This window comes from Dendropsophus ebraccatus, chromosome 1 (assembly GCF_027789765.1).
Source record: "Dendropsophus ebraccatus isolate aDenEbr1 chromosome 1, aDenEbr1.pat, whole genome shotgun sequence".
Taxonomy (NCBI): domain Eukaryota; kingdom Metazoa; phylum Chordata; class Amphibia; order Anura; family Hylidae; genus Dendropsophus; species Dendropsophus ebraccatus.
The window spans coordinates 56,768,921-56,786,806 of NC_091454.1; the positions used below are offsets into that span (position 1 = coordinate 56,768,921).

The following is a 17,886-nucleotide window of genomic DNA, read 5'->3' on the forward strand; positions in this document are numbered from 1 at the left end:
TGACCCTAAACACATCTCCAAATTGTGCAAGAACTATTTACAGCAGAAGCAGGCAGCTGGTATTCTATCGGTAATGGAGTGGCCAGCGCAGTCACCAGATCTGAACCCCACTGAGCTGTTGTGGGAGCAGCTTGACCGTATGGTACGCCAGAAGTGCCCATCCAACCAATCCAACTTGTGGGAGCTGCTTCTAGAAGCATGGGGTGCAATTTCTCCAACTTACCTCAACAGATTAACAGCTAGAATGCCAAAGGTGTGCAATGCTGTAATTGCTGCAAAAGGAGGATTCTTTGACAAAAGCAAAGTGTGATGTAAAAACAATGTAATTTCAAATACAAATCATTATTTCTAACCTTGTCAATGTCTTCACTCTATTTTCTATTCATTTCACAATGTATGGTGGTGAATAAGTGTGACTTTTCATGGAAAACACAAAATTGTTTGGGTGACCCCAAAATTTTGAACGGTAGTGTAACAGTCTAGATGCTACATGTTAAATATCACTTTAAAGTGCAATTCTTTTTTACACATCATAATACTCCAAAATTATATCAAGTGATTGGTGTAACCAGATGTAGCAGCTTACTATAAATCCTTCTACTTCATCCCCAACTAAGCCAGCAATGGCAGCTATGGGCATCTCAGGTCCAAAGTAGGACAGCTGACTGTCTGGCTGAGCACTGACATGGCCATCCTCTTCAACCATGATACCATCTTCATTGAGAAGCCTGACCGGCCTGTGAATAAAATACAGTATCGTTATACAGACCTCATCTGTGTACTGTAAACCATTGTAACTTTTTCTCAATAGTGACTAGGATACAGGGTAATCTTTCTGCGCATCCTTCTTTACATTATTGATGAGGGTAAGGGCCCTATTCCACCGGACGATTATCGTTCAGATTATTGTTAAATCGTTCGAATCTAAACGATAATCTTTCGATTGAAATGCAGTTAACGATTTACGACTGAACGAGAAATCGTTGATCGCTTTATAAGACCTGGACCTATTTTTATTGTTGCTCGTTTGCAAAACGTTCGCAAATCGTTCGCATTGAATAAGACATCATTCGGTCGTTCGCAATAGATACGAACGCAATAGCGAATAAATAGCGAAGAAAAACGATCGCAATTACAATCATAAGTAACGATTATCGTTCCATGGAAATGAGTGAACGTTTTAGGTCTTTCGCAACAGCGGTCGTTTGAGATCGTTAATCTTTAACGATTATGCAAACGATAATCGTCCGGTGGAATAGGGCCCTAACTGCAAGATTCACACATTGTAAAAACACTAGGGGACACTACCAATGCAAATTATCTCAGCAAAGTAACATTGTTTACATGTCCTTATATTACATAACTATTTAAGTTCTTTTACTTTAAATATATTTTTCATGTGATAACTCCTTTAGTGTGAGACATTACAAGCTTACGTAGATTTGAGGTGAAACACTGTGTCACAAACTTCAATATTCCAAAGCGTGAGCGCCTCCTCACTAGACAGACACAACTGATGCCAATCCATGGGATTAAAAGTCAAACTTGTATAGGTGGATCTGGTATCTGATACACTGCATAGGGCAACACCTTCCTGCCAGTTCCTAGAAGGGAAAAAAAAATGAGAAACATGAAAAAAATTTAATTATTACCCTTATTACAAATAGAAGTTACAATCAGCTACAATGTATAATAAAAACAGAAGATTGGGAAATGGGGGTGATTTAGACTTTTATTCGGGGAGGGGCTTTAGGGTAGTGTGTTGGTGTTTTTAATTTTTTTTTTTACACATTTGAAGTCCCTTTGGGGGACTTCTACATACACTACTTGGATTTTTACACTGATCATTGCTATGCCATAGGCATAGCATTGATCAGTAGTGTTATTGGCGCTCTGCTCATTGAGCCTGCCTATGCAGGCTCAGAGAACAGAGCGCCGATCGAACCGCACGGAGGCAGGTGAGAGACCTCTGGCGGTCCGTTTTACCGATCGGGACCCCCGCAGTCACACTGCGGGGCTCCCGATCGGTAAGTGACAGGGGACTCCCCCTGTCACTTACACTTAAACACTGTGGCGTTTAAGGAGTTAATGTCACGCTGCAGCGCAATCGCTGCAGAGTGACATTAACGGTGAGGTGCCAGCTGCTGATTGCAGCCGCCGCCCACCTGCTATAAAGCTCATAGCTCAGGACCTACCGGTACGCCCAGGGTCGTCTATGGACAGACTTCCAGGATGTACCGGTACGTCCTAGGTCGCCTAGGGGTTAAGGACAGAGCCAACTTGCATTTTTGCACTTCCGTTTTCTTCCTCCTTGTGCTTAAAGGGAACCAATCACCTGAAAAATCGATATGAGGCCAATAATATGTGCTAATACCCCCTCTAAAACACTTCCCACACATGTATCTATAGCAGCTGCCTCTGCCCCACACACCCCAAAATCATACTTTGATCTTGTCCCTGCTGTATGCTAATTCCAGGAAGGTAGTCATGTGGGCGTTTGTTCACTCCAAGTAGTCACGGCCTCGGGGGGTGGGGTTTGGCTATAATCACGCCTCTATGGGCATCATACACAGCCCCTTGTCATTGCATCATCATCCGAGGGGCGGGGCTGGGACTGTGTAACTGAGATCCAGCACAGCGGCTCCCTATTCCCCTGCACTGTATATGTGTAAGCTGTCCTCTCACACAGGCAGCTGCTGCCTTACACAGCCTCCCTGAATGAAGGATTTTACCCCAGCAATGCTGTTATTCCTGTGCTGGTGGCTACAGAAAGGGTTAAGATCAATCATTCAGGGACTCTTATCCCCCCTCCCCCTCTCCAGCAGTTACAGTGTGTGGCCCCCTCCTCTCTCTCCTCACATGCTTATGGTGCCCCTCACTCCATGGATGCTGTCAGAGGGAGATGGAAGATAAGGAGTGCAGCGGCCAGGAGGAGGAAAGGAGAGGGGAGGGGGGCGAGGAGGGAGGGGGGGCCGCTGCTGTGACAGGGAGATGGAGTCAAACGGAGAACATGTGGAGAGAGAGAAGAGGAGTCCCTGAATGAATGATTTTAACCCTTTTTGTAGCCACCAGCACAGGAATAACAGCACTGCTGGGGTAAAATCCTTCATTCATGGAGGCTGTGTAAGGCTCTCACAGTGCAGGGGAATAGGCAGCCGCTGTGCTGGATCTCAGCTACAGTCCCAGCCCCGCCCCCCTATGATGATTCAATGACAAGGGGCTGTGTATGACATCCATAAAGGGCGTGATTAAAGCCAAACCCGGCCCCCGAGGCCTTGACTACTCGGCCTGAACAAACGCCCACATGACTACCTTCCTGGAATTAGCATACAGCGCGGGACAGGATTAAAGTATGATTTTGGGGTGTGTGGGGCAGGGGCAGCTGCTATAGATACATGTATGGGAAGTGTGTTAGAGGGTGTATAAGCACATATTATTGGCCTCAGATCGATTTTTGAGGTGATTGGTTCCCTTTAACCCATAGCTGCACCAGGACGTTACTGAACGTCCTCGTGCCGCTATGGGAGTTCAGAGGGGGGTCGCGCGGCGACCCCCCTCTGAACTGCCGCGATCCCGGGTGCCGCATATAGCCCGGGATCGCGGCTATTAGCGGGCACGGTCCGATCGCCGTGTCCGCTAATTAAGTACTTAGAAGCAGCTGTCAAAGTTGACAGCTGCTTCTAAGTACTTGCTAATCTCCATCCCTCTTGGTCTAGTGGGGGATCGCCCCCCTGCGGCGCGATTGCGGGGGGGCGATCCCCGCATCCATCCCGGGCCGGGGTCTGCTCCGTAATGGCGCTGATCCCGGCTCGGCATTCTATTGCTTTTGGCTGCAGCAGCCAAAAGCAATAGAACACCGATCTCATGGATTCATGCAGTATAACTATACTGCATGGATCTCTATGAGAGATCAGAGTGCATATACTAGAAGCCCCCCAGGGGGGCTTCTAGTATATGTGTAAAGTAAAAGAAAAATGTATTTTTAATAACACAAAATCCCCTCCCCTAATAAAAGTCTGAATCACCCCCCTTTCCCCATTTTATAAATAAAAATAAATAAATAAATAAATAAATAAACAAACATGTTTGCTATCACCGCGTGCGTAATCGCCCGAACTATTAATTAATCACATTCCTGATCTCACACGGTAAACGGCGTCAGCGCAAAAAAATCCCAAATCCCAAAATTGTGCATTTTTGGTCGCATCAAATCCAGAATAATTGTAATAAAAAGCGATCAAAAAGTTGTATATGCGCAATCAAGGTACCAATAGAAAGATCACATCATGGCGCAAAAAATGACACCTCACACAGACCCATAGACCAAAGGATAAAAGCGCTATAAGCCTGGGAATGGAGCGATTTTAAGGAACATATATTTTCTTTAAAAGGTTTTAATTTTTTACAAGCCATCAAATCAAATAAAAGTTATACATGTTACATATCGTTGTAATCGTAACAACTTAAGGAACATATATAACGAGTCAGTTTTACCCCAGGGCGAACGGAGTAAAAACAACCCCCCCCCCCCCCCCCCCAAATAAAAAAAAAATTTTTTTTTTTTTCAATTTCACTTCACATATAATTTTTTTCTGGTTTCCCGGCACATTTTAGGCAAAAATTACATCTGCCATAGCAAAGTACAATTAGTTGTGCAAAAAATAAGGGCTCATTTGGGTCTCTAGGTGGAAAAATGCAGGCGCTATGGCCTTATATACACGAGGAGGGAAAAACGAAAACGCAAAAATGAAAACTGGCTGTGTCCCCTAAGGGTTAAAAGGATATAGCACTTGCATTTTTTCACCTAGAAACCCAAATGAGCATACCTCCCAACTTTTGTGCAGAGGAAAGAGGGACAGTCACGGCAACGTGCCACGCCCCCATAGCCACGCCCCCATAGCCACGCCCCTCATAACCGCATCACCTATTACCATTACATAAGAAACAAATATTATCACCATATCTTCACCACATAGTGACTTATCCTCCCTTATACCATTACTACATAACATCCACTATACACAGGGCAGTCCTCTCCCTCAGCACTGACCATATAGCCAGGGCCGTCTTACCCATTGGGCATGGTAGGCGGCTGCCCGGGGGCCCTTGCGTCCTAGGGGGCCCCTGCCCGCTGTCACAGCGGGCAGGGGCGCCCTAGGACGCAAGGGTCCCCGGGCAGCCGCCTGCCATGCCCAATGGGTAAGACGGCCCTGCGGCGCCCCCCTTCTCTCTCTCTTGCGACCGCAAGCACTTTCTTGTTTGCGGTCGCAAGAGGAAATCCGGTCCACAGCTGATGCGTCGCTCCCTGGGGGATTCTCAGGGAGCGCACGCATCAGGAACCTCAGTGCACGTCGCTGGGACTTCCTGTACCGGCGGTCCCGGCCCGGGCGCTCACTGAGCTTCCGGATGTGTGCGCTCCCTGAGAATACCCCAGGGAGCGACGCATCAGCCGGGGGCAGAAGAGGAGAATAAGCAGCGACAAGGGAACGCTTGTTAGGTGAGTTGTGCGTTTGTTTTTATCTGCTGTGCAGGGGGGAGTGATCTATAAGGGGGGGGGGGATACAGGGGGGAGCCATCTATAAGGGGGGAATACGGGGGAGCCATCTATACGAGGGGGGGGATACAGGGGGAAGCCATCTTTAAGGGGGGAATACGGGGGAGCTATCTATAGGGGGGGATACAGGGGGGAGCCATTTATAAGGGGGGAATACGGGGGAGCCATCTATACGGGGGGGGATACAGGGGGAGCCATCTATAAGGGTGGAATACAGGGGGAGCCATCTATAGGGGGAGGGGATACAGGGGGGAACCATCTATAAGGGGGGAATACGGGGGAGCCATCTATGGGGGGGTACAGGGGGGAGCCATCTATAAGGGGGGAATACGGGGAGCCATCTATAGGGGGGGGGGATACAGGGGGGAGCCATCTATAAGGGGGGAATACGGGGGAGCCAGGGCCGGCCTTAGGGTACATGGCGCCCTGTGCAAAACTTTTCGGCGCCCCCCCCCCCCCCGGGGGGGGGTTGTGGTCCTGTAATATTTCTGCTATCAGGGTATGCTGGGGGTTATAGTCCACTGGCAGCCACAGGTTGGCAACGCTATGAGATACAATAAAATCTACTGTAACAGTCTGTACTGTTAGCCATCTATAAGGGGGTAATACAGGGGGAGCCATCTATACGGAGGGATACAGGGGGAGCCATCTATACGGGGGGATACAGGGGGAGCCATCTATAAGGGAGTAATACAGGGGGAGCTATCTATAAGGGGCAAATACAGATGTGCAGCTTGTAGAGAAATGAGGATGGTGTCGGTGTGAGGAGCCTAATATGTCTGTCTGGCAGATTCTGTGGATTCGTGGCTTGGAGAAGTTCTCATAACAGCCCAGGGCAATTAGAGAAGAAGATGAAAAGGAAAGAACTCCGATCAGAGAAGACGTCCCCTGTGAGTCACTTGATGTATCTGCACTGTAATGTATATGGTGTACAGAACCTGTGTAGAGCTGGGTACCTCTATATGACTGGATGAGGTGATAGTGATTTGTGTACAGTGGATTAGTCAGTAGCAGCTGTGGTGTTAGTCAGTATGCGGTGGTAATATTTGTTGCTTGTTATCTGGCATATATATATATAGAGAAGGGCAAAACAACATGTCTCATATAGACAGAGGGGCAACAACATGACTATTATATTATATATGAACCATGTTGTTTCCCTGTATACTGTATACAGGGAAACAACATGGTTCTCATATATAATAGTAATGTTGTTGCCCCTCTGTATATATGAGACATGTTGCACTGGTGTGACAATAAACCCTGAAGATTGCTGTTGGAAGTGCTGTGCTGTGAAGTGCCAACCTGTTCTGGTTTGGTGAGGCATGCACGCACAGTTATTTTTTGTTTTTGTGCTGCTGTGTTGTGATTTAAAGTTTTTGTTAACAATAATTTGTATTTTTTATTGTAAGTAATTGTACTGGCTAGGGGCGGGGTTGCAAAGATGGGGGGGGGTTTGATGGCGGCGGCCGCTGGGGGGGGGGGCCAATTCGCACCTCTGCCCAGGGGCCCATAATGCTGTTAAGACGGCCCTGCATATAGCGGTAGATGAGGCTGTACACAGAGCAGTACTCTTCCTCAGCAGTCACCATATAGCGGTAGATGAGGCTGTACACCTGCTGACCTTATAGGTGATTGTATTGCAGGTATTCAGTGACTCACAGGGGACGTCTTCTCTGCTTCAGTTTTGTGTTTCTTGCCATCTTTCCCCTCCCCTTGTGCAGCAGTCCACATAGAGTATAGCCCTTCCCCGTAGCAGCCCCTATATAGTATAGGCCCCATTCCTGTGCAGGAGCCCCCCAAAAGCACGTAGTATAGCCCCCTTTGTAGCCCACACATAATATAAACCCTCCTTTTTAGCCCCCACATGGTATATAGTATGCCCCTATGTTGTATGCCTCTTAGTATCCCTTTAGTATGCCCCTTAGTACCCCCTCAGTATGCCCTTTAGTACCCCCGTTTTTACCTTCTTAGTACCCCCTTAGTATGCCCCTTAGTACCCCCTTAGTATGCCCTTTAGTACCCCCTTAGTATGCCCTTTAGTACCCCCTTAGTATGCTCCTTAATACCCCCTTAGTATGCCCCTTAGTACCCCCTTAGTATGCTCTTTAGTACCCCCTTAGTATGCCCCTTAGTATGCCCTTTAGTACCCTCTTAGTATGCCCCTTAGTACCCCCTTAGTATGCCCTTTAGTACCCCCTTAGTATGCCCCTTAGTTCCCCCTTAGTATGCGCCTAGTACCCCTTAGTATGCCCCGTAGTACCTTCTTAGTATGCCCCTTAGTACCCCCTTAGTATGCCCCTTAGTACCCCCTTAGTATGCCCCTTAGTTCCCTCTTAGTATGCCCCTTAGTACCCCCTTAGTATGCCCTTTAGTACCTTTTTGGTATGCCCCTTAGTACCTTCTTAGTATGCCACTTAGTACCCCCTTAGTACCGCGTTAGTATGCCCTTAAGTACCTCCTTAGTATGCCCCTTAGTACCCCCTTAGTATGCCCTTTAGTACCTTCTTAGTATGCCCCTTAGTGTACCTTCTTAGTATGCCTCTTAGTACCCCATCTCGTTGAGCTTCTTGTGCAGGCTTCCATAGTTGCCAACAGTATGACCCGGTAAGCCCAGCCCCCATCACAGTAAGCCCCGCCCACGTCACACACCGTAGCGCTAACTAACCAGCAGAGTACACAGGGCCAGAGGAGGAGAGACGCCATGGACAACTAGAAATATGGTAAGAGACTGACCCATTGTACTTACCATATTTCCAGTTGTCCATGGCGTTTCTTCTCCTCTGGCCCTGTGTACTCTGCTGGTTAGTTAGCCATGTGGTGGACACCGGGGGTGGGGCTTACCGTGATGGGGGTGGGGCTTACCTGGTCATGCCTGTCCAGCTCCATGGCGCCACGAGGCAGGAAGAGGAAGCCTGTGCATTACCTCCTTTAGCGTCAGGGGGGCATACACCCAGTAGGTGTCGCTGTGAGCGCTCATTAGGAGCGCTCACAGTGTAAGGGCCGCAGTCTCCATCCGGCAGCTACAGCTACCTGTGCGAACGTCGGGGCCGGGGTGGGGGACAGCGGAACCGGAACGGTTGGGAGGTATGCATGAGCCATTATTTTTTGCGCCACTAATTGTACTTTGCAATGACAGACTGATTTTTTTCATAAAGTACACTGCGAAACCAGAAAAAAATCAATGTGTGATGAAATTGAAAAAAAAAACAAAACGCATTTTGTTTATTTGGGGGGTATGTGTTTTTGCGCCGTTCGTCCTGGGGTAAAACTGTCTTGTTATATATGTTCCTCAAGTCGTTACGATTAAAACAATATGTAACATGTATAACTTTTAAATTATGAGATGGCTTGTAAAAAATTCAAACCATTGTTAACAAATATATGTTCCTTAAACATTACAGTATTCAATTATGGATAAAAATGGCCATAAACACAAGGCTATAGTAAACTATAAAATTATATTACATGGCTCTCCCTTACCAGATTGTAAGTAGGTGGTCAGGAACAGAAGAGTAGCTACCTAAGTAGTGTCCAGAGTGACTAAATGCTAACAATGAATATTCCAGTTGTGCTGCACCTGGAAAAGGAAATAAAATGAAAGCACACTACTAGCTGTAATAAATTATAAAGCAGAGAAACAAATCTTAGGAAAATGGATGGATAGATGGATACAATAAATACATAGATATGAGGTTGTGTGCAGCCTCCTCATTGACAGATTGTGCTGCTCTATACAGACTGGATATTAAAACACATAGGGGGAAATTTATCAAGCAGTGTTCCAGTAGCAATGACCTTTGGGGCCTATAGCAACTACTCACAGCTCAGCTTTCACAAATTAATGAGCTTGATAAAATGAAAACTGTGATTGGTTGCTATGGGCTAAAAAGGACATTTGAAAGGCCGAGCCTGAGATGGGAAGGGCGACAGGAGGGTCCACGTTATAAGGCAGGGGCTGGGAAGAGCGCTGAGAAGGTACACGTTAGGGGGCTGTGGCGGGCCTGGGCTGGGAAGGGCAATGAAGCACTTTGCCCCTCTGCCACTTTGCCTCAAACCCCCTTCTAATAGTCTGTAAGCTAATGCATGCGAGCAGGGCCCTCACTCCTCATGTATGGATAATTATATGTAAATCTCTGTAATGTCTGATTTATGTCTATGTATGTACCCCAAGAATTGTAAAGTGCTGCGGAATCTGTTGGCACTATATAAATAAAAATTATTGTTATTAAGGGTGCTGGGAGGTTCCGCGTTAAGGGGCCGTGGTGGGCCTGGTTCGTTAAGGGTGCAGAGAGGGTCCGCATTAGGGGGCTGGGGTGGGTTTGGTCTAGGAAGGGCGCCAGGAGGGTTCAAGTAAGAGGGCTGGGGCAGGTCTGGGCTAGGAAGGGTGCCGGGAGGGTCAGCATTAGGGGTCTGGGGCGGGACTGGGCTGGGAAGGGCGCCGGGAGGGTTCAAGTTGTAGGGCCGGAGCGGGTCTGGGCTGGGAGGGGCGCCGAGAGGAATCGTATTCGGAAGCTGGGATGGATTTAGACTGGAAAGGGCGCCGGGAATGTCCGCATTAAGGGACTGTGGTGGGTTCTGGCTGGAAAGGGCACTGAGAGGGGCTGCGTTAGGGGGCTGAGGCGAGCCTGGGGGGGGGGGAAGCACCAAGAGGGTTAGCATTAGGGGGCTCAGAAGGTCCTGGGTGTGGAAGGGCTCCAGGAGGGTCCACGTTAGGGGCTGGGCTGGGAAGGGCAGTGAATGGGTTCAAGTTAGGGGGCTGAGGCAGAGTTTGAGTTAGTGGGCTGTGGTGAGCTTCTGCTGGGAAGGGGGCACCAGGAGGGTTCGCATTAGGGGACTGGGACGGGTTTGGGTTGGAATAGCACCAGGAAGGTCCAAGTTAGGGGGCAGGCCTGGAAAGAGCACCAGGAGAGTGTGCGTTAGGGAGCTGGGGTGGGCCTGGACTGGGAAGGGTGCTGGGAGGGTTCACATTAGGGGGCTGGGGTGGGTTTGGACTGGACCTAGGCTGGGAAGGGCGCAAGAATAGTGCACGTTAGAGGGCTGGGAAGGGTGCCGGGAGGATCCAAGTTAGGGGGCTGGGGTTTTAAGGAGTTCTAAAATGCAAAGGAAAGGTAAATTTAGGGTTGGGATGGGTAATCGGGTTAGGGTGGAGGGACTCCCTCATGGTGCCTTCAGCTTGACGTGGTGAGGGAGCTTCTGTGCCTTGGTGATCCAATGAGCTAAGCTGGTGGGAGTAGTTCTCCTGGCGGGGTCACCCGTGCCAGACAGGTTAATGGGGAGAGGCCAGACTAAGCAAGGCACCCAGTATGGGCTTGTATCCTAGAAACATTTAAATAGTTAAAATGCAATAGACATATACTATTGACAATACATACTACCACTCAGTGGTGGTCTTTGGCACCAAGCACCCCAAGCGATCGCTTGGGGCCCCCAACATCCAGGGGGGCCCCCCGCTCTTGAGCTCAAGACCGCTGGACAGGGCCGCTGCCCCTCTCGCTGCTGCCATCTAAACTGTAACTATGATCACTCGTAATGAGCGCTCATAGTTACTTGCAGCAGCACTGACAGGGCGGGAGACATTGGCTCCCTTCTTGTCAGTCACTCTTGTGGCCGCTTTGTCCTTGTGGTGCCGCCGCTCCAGTGACATCACTGGAGCATCAGGGCCAGGACAAGGGGAGTGCGGCCTCTTGTGATCGCAGGGAAAACCCTTCCTGCGGCCACAAGAGTGAAGAGAAGAGGAGACGCCTGGACCTAGGTGAGTGTTTGTTTTATTGTGTTATATACTATATGGGAGGGGGAGCACACAGGGGTCTGTTTAACTGGGGAGCGCACATCGGGGGTCTATATAAATGGGGGGAGCACACAGGGGGGCTATATAACAGGGGGAGCATGCAGGGGGGCTATAGACTACTGGGGCTTCACAGAGGGGTCTATATACTACTGGGGGCAGCACACAGGGGGTCTATATACTACTTGGGGCAGCAGAATGGGGTCTATATACAACTTGGAGAGCACATAGGAGGTTTATATCCAAGTGGGAGAGCACACAGGGGGGGCTATATACTACTGGGGGAGCACACAGGGGTCTATATACTACTGGTAGGGCACACAGGGGGTCTATATACTACTGGGGGAACCACACAGGTGGTTTATATACTACTGATGGAGCACACATGGGTCTATATCCAAGTGAGGGAGCACACAGGGGGGCTAAATACCCCTGAGGGAGCACACAGGGGGCCTATATACAGTGGGGGAGCACACAGGGGGTATATACAACTGGGGGCAGCACACAGGGGGTCTATATACAACTGGGACAGCACACAGGAGGTCTATATACTTCTGGGGGAGCACACGGGGGGGCTATATATAACTGGGGAACACACAGGGGTCTATATACTACTGGGGGAAGCAAACAAGGGGTATATACTACTGGTGGCAGGACACAAGGGGTATATACTATTGGGGGCAGCACACAAGGAGTATATATTACTGACGGTAGCGCACAAGGGGTATATACTACTGGGGCAACACACAGCGGTCTATTGTTTTGGAAGGCGTGTTGAGGGGGGGCCCCAGACATAACCTCGCTTGGGGCCGCAGAAATGCCAAGACCGCCCCTGCTACCACTCTCACTACACATATCAGTCAGTAGGACACAACACACACATTGCTATTCTCATCTGCTTTTGTTGACTGATGAGCCTTGTAATAGGCGAGCAGGAGATGGCAGGATCCCTGCACCTATGGTTCCTGCCCACCCCTCGTTAAGAACCCCCCCCCCCCCCCCACACACACACACTCTGCATTAAGCCTTTGGGCTTCTAGCTAAATTGCTCTTCTGATTGTCACCCCTTCCTGGACCAGTACTGATATGGAGCCTCCTTTTCCTCCACGGTCAGACCAGACCTGCAGCAACCATGTGGAGGTTGGGCCTGCTGGGAACTAGTAGATGAAGGATATGGGGCTGGCTGGATACAGGACTCCAATCTAACGGCTGGCTCCTCTGCTGCATGGTGCTATCTAAACTATACAGTTTCTATAACCAATGACTTGTTAAAGGAGACCTGTCACCCCGGCTGCCTGGGTGAAGCCCTCCCGACCCCCAAGTGGAGCCCCTTATACTTACCCCCTGCTCCAGTCATTCTCTATTGGCATCGGACTCATCTCTGATGAGCGTGCTCGTGGCATCTGAAAGGGATTTGTCGGCGTCGGAATGGGGTTTGGGCCTGGGACTTCGATGAAGGGGTAAGTATAAGGGGCTCCACCAGGGGGTCGGGCGGGCTTTACCCCGGCAGCTGGGATGACAGGTCTCCTTTAACTATGCTGTGAAGTGCAGGAAGGGTGCTCTGCTGGGGAAAAGCCAGCCATCAAGCTGTTCTGGCCCACTTAGCACACGGCCCATCTGGCATTCGCCCAAATTGCCAGATGGGCAGTCTGGCCCTGCTTATAGCACATGAGGGATTCCTACCTTTATCCTCTACTCCATTTCCAAGATATAAGCAGTTATTCTTTTATGCCAATTAGGCGTTTTGGTGGACTAGGGACGGGACTACTGCCCCCCAGTGCACTAATCTGCCCCCGCCAACACCGCTCTGTTGATAGTCATTGGAGGATCTATTAGATATTAATAGTGGTTTCATGCCTCAACCTCCATACTGGTTGGTTGTTACTTGAATTTTTTTCTTCTGCACTGTATGATCTCACCTTTTAGTTCAGCTCTTTTCACAAGTCCTGGGTAGGTAAACACATGAATATTTGGAGGAAGCTTCTTATCGCTAAATGCCACCACATCACTGCACGCATTAACAGCAAATGCTCCAATACTCCCAGATGGGCACTGCAACAAAGACTGACGCTTTGTTTCAATGTCAGTAAAAACAATGTAATTTCCACACGGGTGGCACACAGTCTGAGGGTTGATAAATGTGACATGCTTCTGGTTAATTCCTTGTACCCATCTATAAAAAAAAATGGCAGTTTTATAGTCGATGTGATAAAACACACAATATTCTCACAAGAAATAGCATTGCCTTTCCTCTTATTAATGCTGAACAGTAGTCTGAATACTGAACTCTATTATATCTATTATAAGGGGCACATAGTACCGTATAGGTGTATCATGAATACTGAACTCTTTTTAATCTATTATAAGGGGCACATAGTACCGTATAGGTGTATCAGGAATACTGAACTCTTTTATAAGGGGCACATAGTACCGTATCGGTGTATCATGAATACTGAACTTTATTATAAGGGGCACATAGTACCGTATAGGTGTATCATGAATACTGAACTCTATTATATCTATTATAAGGGGCACATAGTACCGTATAGGTGTATCATGAATACTGAACTCTATTATATCTATTATAAGGGGCACATAGTACCGTATAGGTGTATCATGAATACTGAACTCTATTATATCTATTATAAGGGGCACATAGTACCGTATAGGTGTATCATGAATACTGAACTCTATTATATCTATTATAAGGGGCACATAGTACCGTATAGGTGTATCATGAATACTGAACTCTATTATATCTATTATAAGGGGCACCTAGTACCGTATAGGTGTATCATGAATACTGAACTCTATTATATCTATTATGAGGGGCACATAGTACCGTATAGGTGTATCATGAATACTGAACTCTATTATATCTATTATAAGGGGCACCTAGTACCGTATAGGTGTATCATGAATACTGAACTCTATTATATCTATTATAAGGGGCACATAGTACCGTATAGGTGTATCATGAATACTGAACTCTATTATATCTATTATAAGGGGCACATAGTACCGTATAGGTGTATCATGAATACTGAACTCTATTCTATCTATTATAAGGGGCACATAGTACCGTATAGGTGTATCATGAATACTGAACTCTATTATATCTATTATAAGGGGCACATAGTACCGTATAGGTGTATCATGAATACTGAACTCTATTATATCTATTATAAGGGGCACATAGTACCGTATAGGTGTATCATGAATACTGAACTCTATTATATCTATTATAAGGGGCACCTAGTACCGTATAGGTGTATCATGAATACTGAACTCTATTATATCTATTATAAGGGGCACATAGTACCGTATAGGTGTATCATGAATACTGAACTCTATTATATCTATTATAAGGGGCACATAGTACCGTATAGGTGTATCATGAATACTGAACTCTATTATATCTATTATAAGGGGCACATAGTACCGTATAGGTGTATCATGAATACTGAACTCTATTATATCTATTATAAGGGGCACATAGTACCGTATAGGTGTATCATGAATACTCTTTTTCTAGTAGTGGTTGGTAACTGACCCTGGATTTCTGTTGGATCCACTCCTGGTTTTGACACAAAAACTGCAGTGGGAGTTTAAAAAAAAACCCACAACATCAGTGGCGTAGCTACCACGGTCGCAGAGGTCGCCGCCGCGACCGGGCCGCTACCAAGGGGGGGCCCGCGAGGCCCCCCTTGCCACTGTACTGCTCCCCTCCCACTCCCTCTTGTGACCGCAAGCACTGTTTTGCTTGCGGTCACAAGAGGCTGGCTGGGACGGGCCCCGGCTGACTTGTAGGGCTGGGAGCATCTCGTGGGCAAAAAAACCCCAGGTCACGCGAAGCCCCGCCCCCTCCACGGAAAGCCCCACCAGGGCACGGGACTGGAAGAATAGAGAAACCATTGAGGTGAGTATAGATTTTTTTGTTTTAAAGGGCATGATGGGGGGTGTAGTGGTATGATGATGATGAGGGGTGTAGTGGTATGATGATGATGGGGGGTGTAGTGGTATGATGATGATGGAACAAGAATATGATGGGGGGTGTAGTGGTATGATGATGATGGGGGGTGTAGTGGTATGATGATGATGAGGGGTGTAGTGGTATGATGATGATGGGGGGTGTAGTGGTATGATGATGATGGAACAAGAATATGATGGGGGTGTAGTGGTGTGATGATGGAACAAGAGGATGATGGGGGGTGTAGTGGTATGATGAAGGAACAAGAGGATGATGGGGGGTGTAGTGGTATGATGATGATGGGGGGTGTATTGGTATGATGAAGGAACAAGAGGATGATGGGGGGTGTAGTGGTATGATGAAGGAACAAGAGGATGATCGGGGGTGTAGTGGTATGATGAAGGAACAAGAGGATGATGAGGTGTGTATTGGTATGATGATGAAGGAACAAGAGGATGATGGGGGGTGTAGTGGAATGATGAAGGAACAAGAGGATGATGAGGGGTGGAGTGGTATGATGATGGTACAAGAGGATGATGAGGGGTGGAGTGGTATGATGATGGAACAAGAGGATGATTAGGGGTGTAGTGGTATGATGATGGAACAAGAGGATGATGAGGGGTGTAGTAATATGATGATGGAACAAGAGGATGATGGGGGTGTAGTGGTATGATGATGAATGAACAAGAGGATGATGAAGGGTGTAGTGGTATGATGATGAAAGGGCAGGAGGATGAAGGGGTAGTAGTATGATGATGGAGGGCAGGAGGATGAAAGGGGTAGTAGTATGGTGATGAAGGGGCAGGAGGAGGGGACAACATGGGGGGCATCTGTAAGGGGGATAACATTGGGGGCATCTATAAGAGGGACAACACAGGGGGGGGCATCTATAAGGGGAAACATTGGGGGCCATCTATAAGGTGGACTACATGGGGGGTGTATACAATAGGGCATGCACAGAGGGGGGCATGTACTATAAGGGTGATCACATAGTGTCAGGGCTACCTACTAAATGAGGGTGTAAAGGGGCCAGTACAGATGTGCAGTTTGTAGAGAGATGAGGATGGTGTCGGAGTGAGGGGCCTAATATGTTTCTCTGGCAGATTCTGTGGATTCATGGCTCAGAGAAGTTCTCATAATGGCCCAGGGCAGATGGAGAAGATGAAAAGGGAAGAACTCCAATCAGAGAAGACGCCCCCTGTGAGTCACTTGATATAACTGCACTGTAATGTATATGGTGTACAGAGCCTGTGTACAGTGCATCCACCTCTATATGACTGTATGAGGTGATATTGGTCTATGTACAGAGGATTATATTCAGTAGCAGCGGTGGTGTTAGTCAGTATGTGGTGGTGTTAGTCAGTATGTGGTGGTGTTAGTCAGTATGTGGTATTAGTCAGTAGCAGCGGGGTGTTAGTTAGTATGTGGTGGTATTATTTGTTACTTGTTATCTGGTATTGTGTTTTATTGGATTTAGTATACTGAATTTGGTCAGTAACAATATGGTGGTGATGGTTGTGGTGTGGCGGTAATATTTCCCCTTGTGTACTGGTAATATTGACAATATTGGTCTCAGTAAACAGGATTTGGTTAGTAACAGTAATATGTATGGTGATAATATTTCCTGTATACTGGTATTATTGGTAATATCAGTCTTGAGATATATATATACCAATAGCATCGAGAAAGGGGGGTCCCAAGTTGACCTCTTGCACCAGGGCCCAAGAGACATTAGCTACGCCCCTGCACGACATCACAGCTTTACCTGTATGACACATAGTGTGACCCTAAATGTTATATAGAGGATTCCAGGTAATTGTGGAAATAAAGTCTGGACATAGCTGTATATGCAGGTGGTATCAAAATGTTGTCACTGGCAAAGTGGCACAGAATGCTGTATAAATTGGGTGTAGGTGCACATGTACTGTTGTACAGCCATTCTGAGGTACCAGGTATGACGTCTGCATTCATCTGGTACTATCTGATCTTCCATTCCACAGCAACGATAGTTATAAAATGTCAGATTACCACTTTTTTATTTAAAAAACTAGGATAATATGTGTCCACTGGTGATGGCATTTTGGTAGGCAAGAATATATATCCTCAAAAAAACCACAAAGTGTGAAAACATAAGCACCAGCCTGCAACTTTGTGGCAGTGTTCACCACTTTTATCTACATGCCCAGTATACAATCTCTACAATAACGCTCATATCTAAGAATAACTATCAATCCTCTTATATGTGCAGATCCCTAAAAAGTGCAAAAACATGTGCACCAGCCTGCAACTTTGTATGAATTCTCACAAGCACAGATGAATCATGTATCGACCTGCGGACCACCTCAGATTTACCTGACTTCTAGAGAACTGGAGGGGTCCATGACTGTCCCCGGGGTCTCTGGATAGTAGTATAGTTTGCACTAAAACATAGTTTACACGGGTTGCTAAGAGACACGGACAGCTCGTCCTATTGGCTACGGTCACACACGCTAATCAGTATTCGCTCATGCGCACTAAAGAATCATGGCTGTGGAGCGTCGACGAGAAACAGTGAGGGGGTGGATGCGCTATTGT

General features: G+C 47.5%; 1 protein-coding gene across 2 annotated transcripts in view; it reads right to left on the bottom strand.

Annotated features, from left to right (window-relative positions):
• CFAP43 (cilia and flagella associated protein 43) overlaps window positions 1–17,839 on the bottom strand; it is a 64,626-nt gene extending 46,787 nt beyond the window's left edge. Inside the window, exons 1-5 of one of the 2 annotated variants that reach the window (XM_069971396.1) lie at window positions 17,665–17,839; window positions 13,262–13,515; window positions 9,038–9,134; window positions 1,437–1,604; window positions 587–737 (exon numbers count right to left, since the gene is read on the bottom strand). In XM_069971396.1, coding sequence (XP_069827497.1) covers window positions 587–737; window positions 1,437–1,604; window positions 9,038–9,134; window positions 13,262–13,515; window positions 17,665–17,693 — 699 coding nt within the window. In that variant the 5' untranslated portion in view covers window positions 17,694–17,839. Of the gene's footprint in view, window positions 1–586; window positions 738–1,436; window positions 1,605–2,444; window positions 2,549–9,037; window positions 9,135–13,261; window positions 13,516–17,664 lie in introns of those variants that run through there. The other variant, XM_069971403.1, reaches the window with a different exon arrangement.
• Window positions 17,840–17,886: the final 47 nt, after the last annotated feature.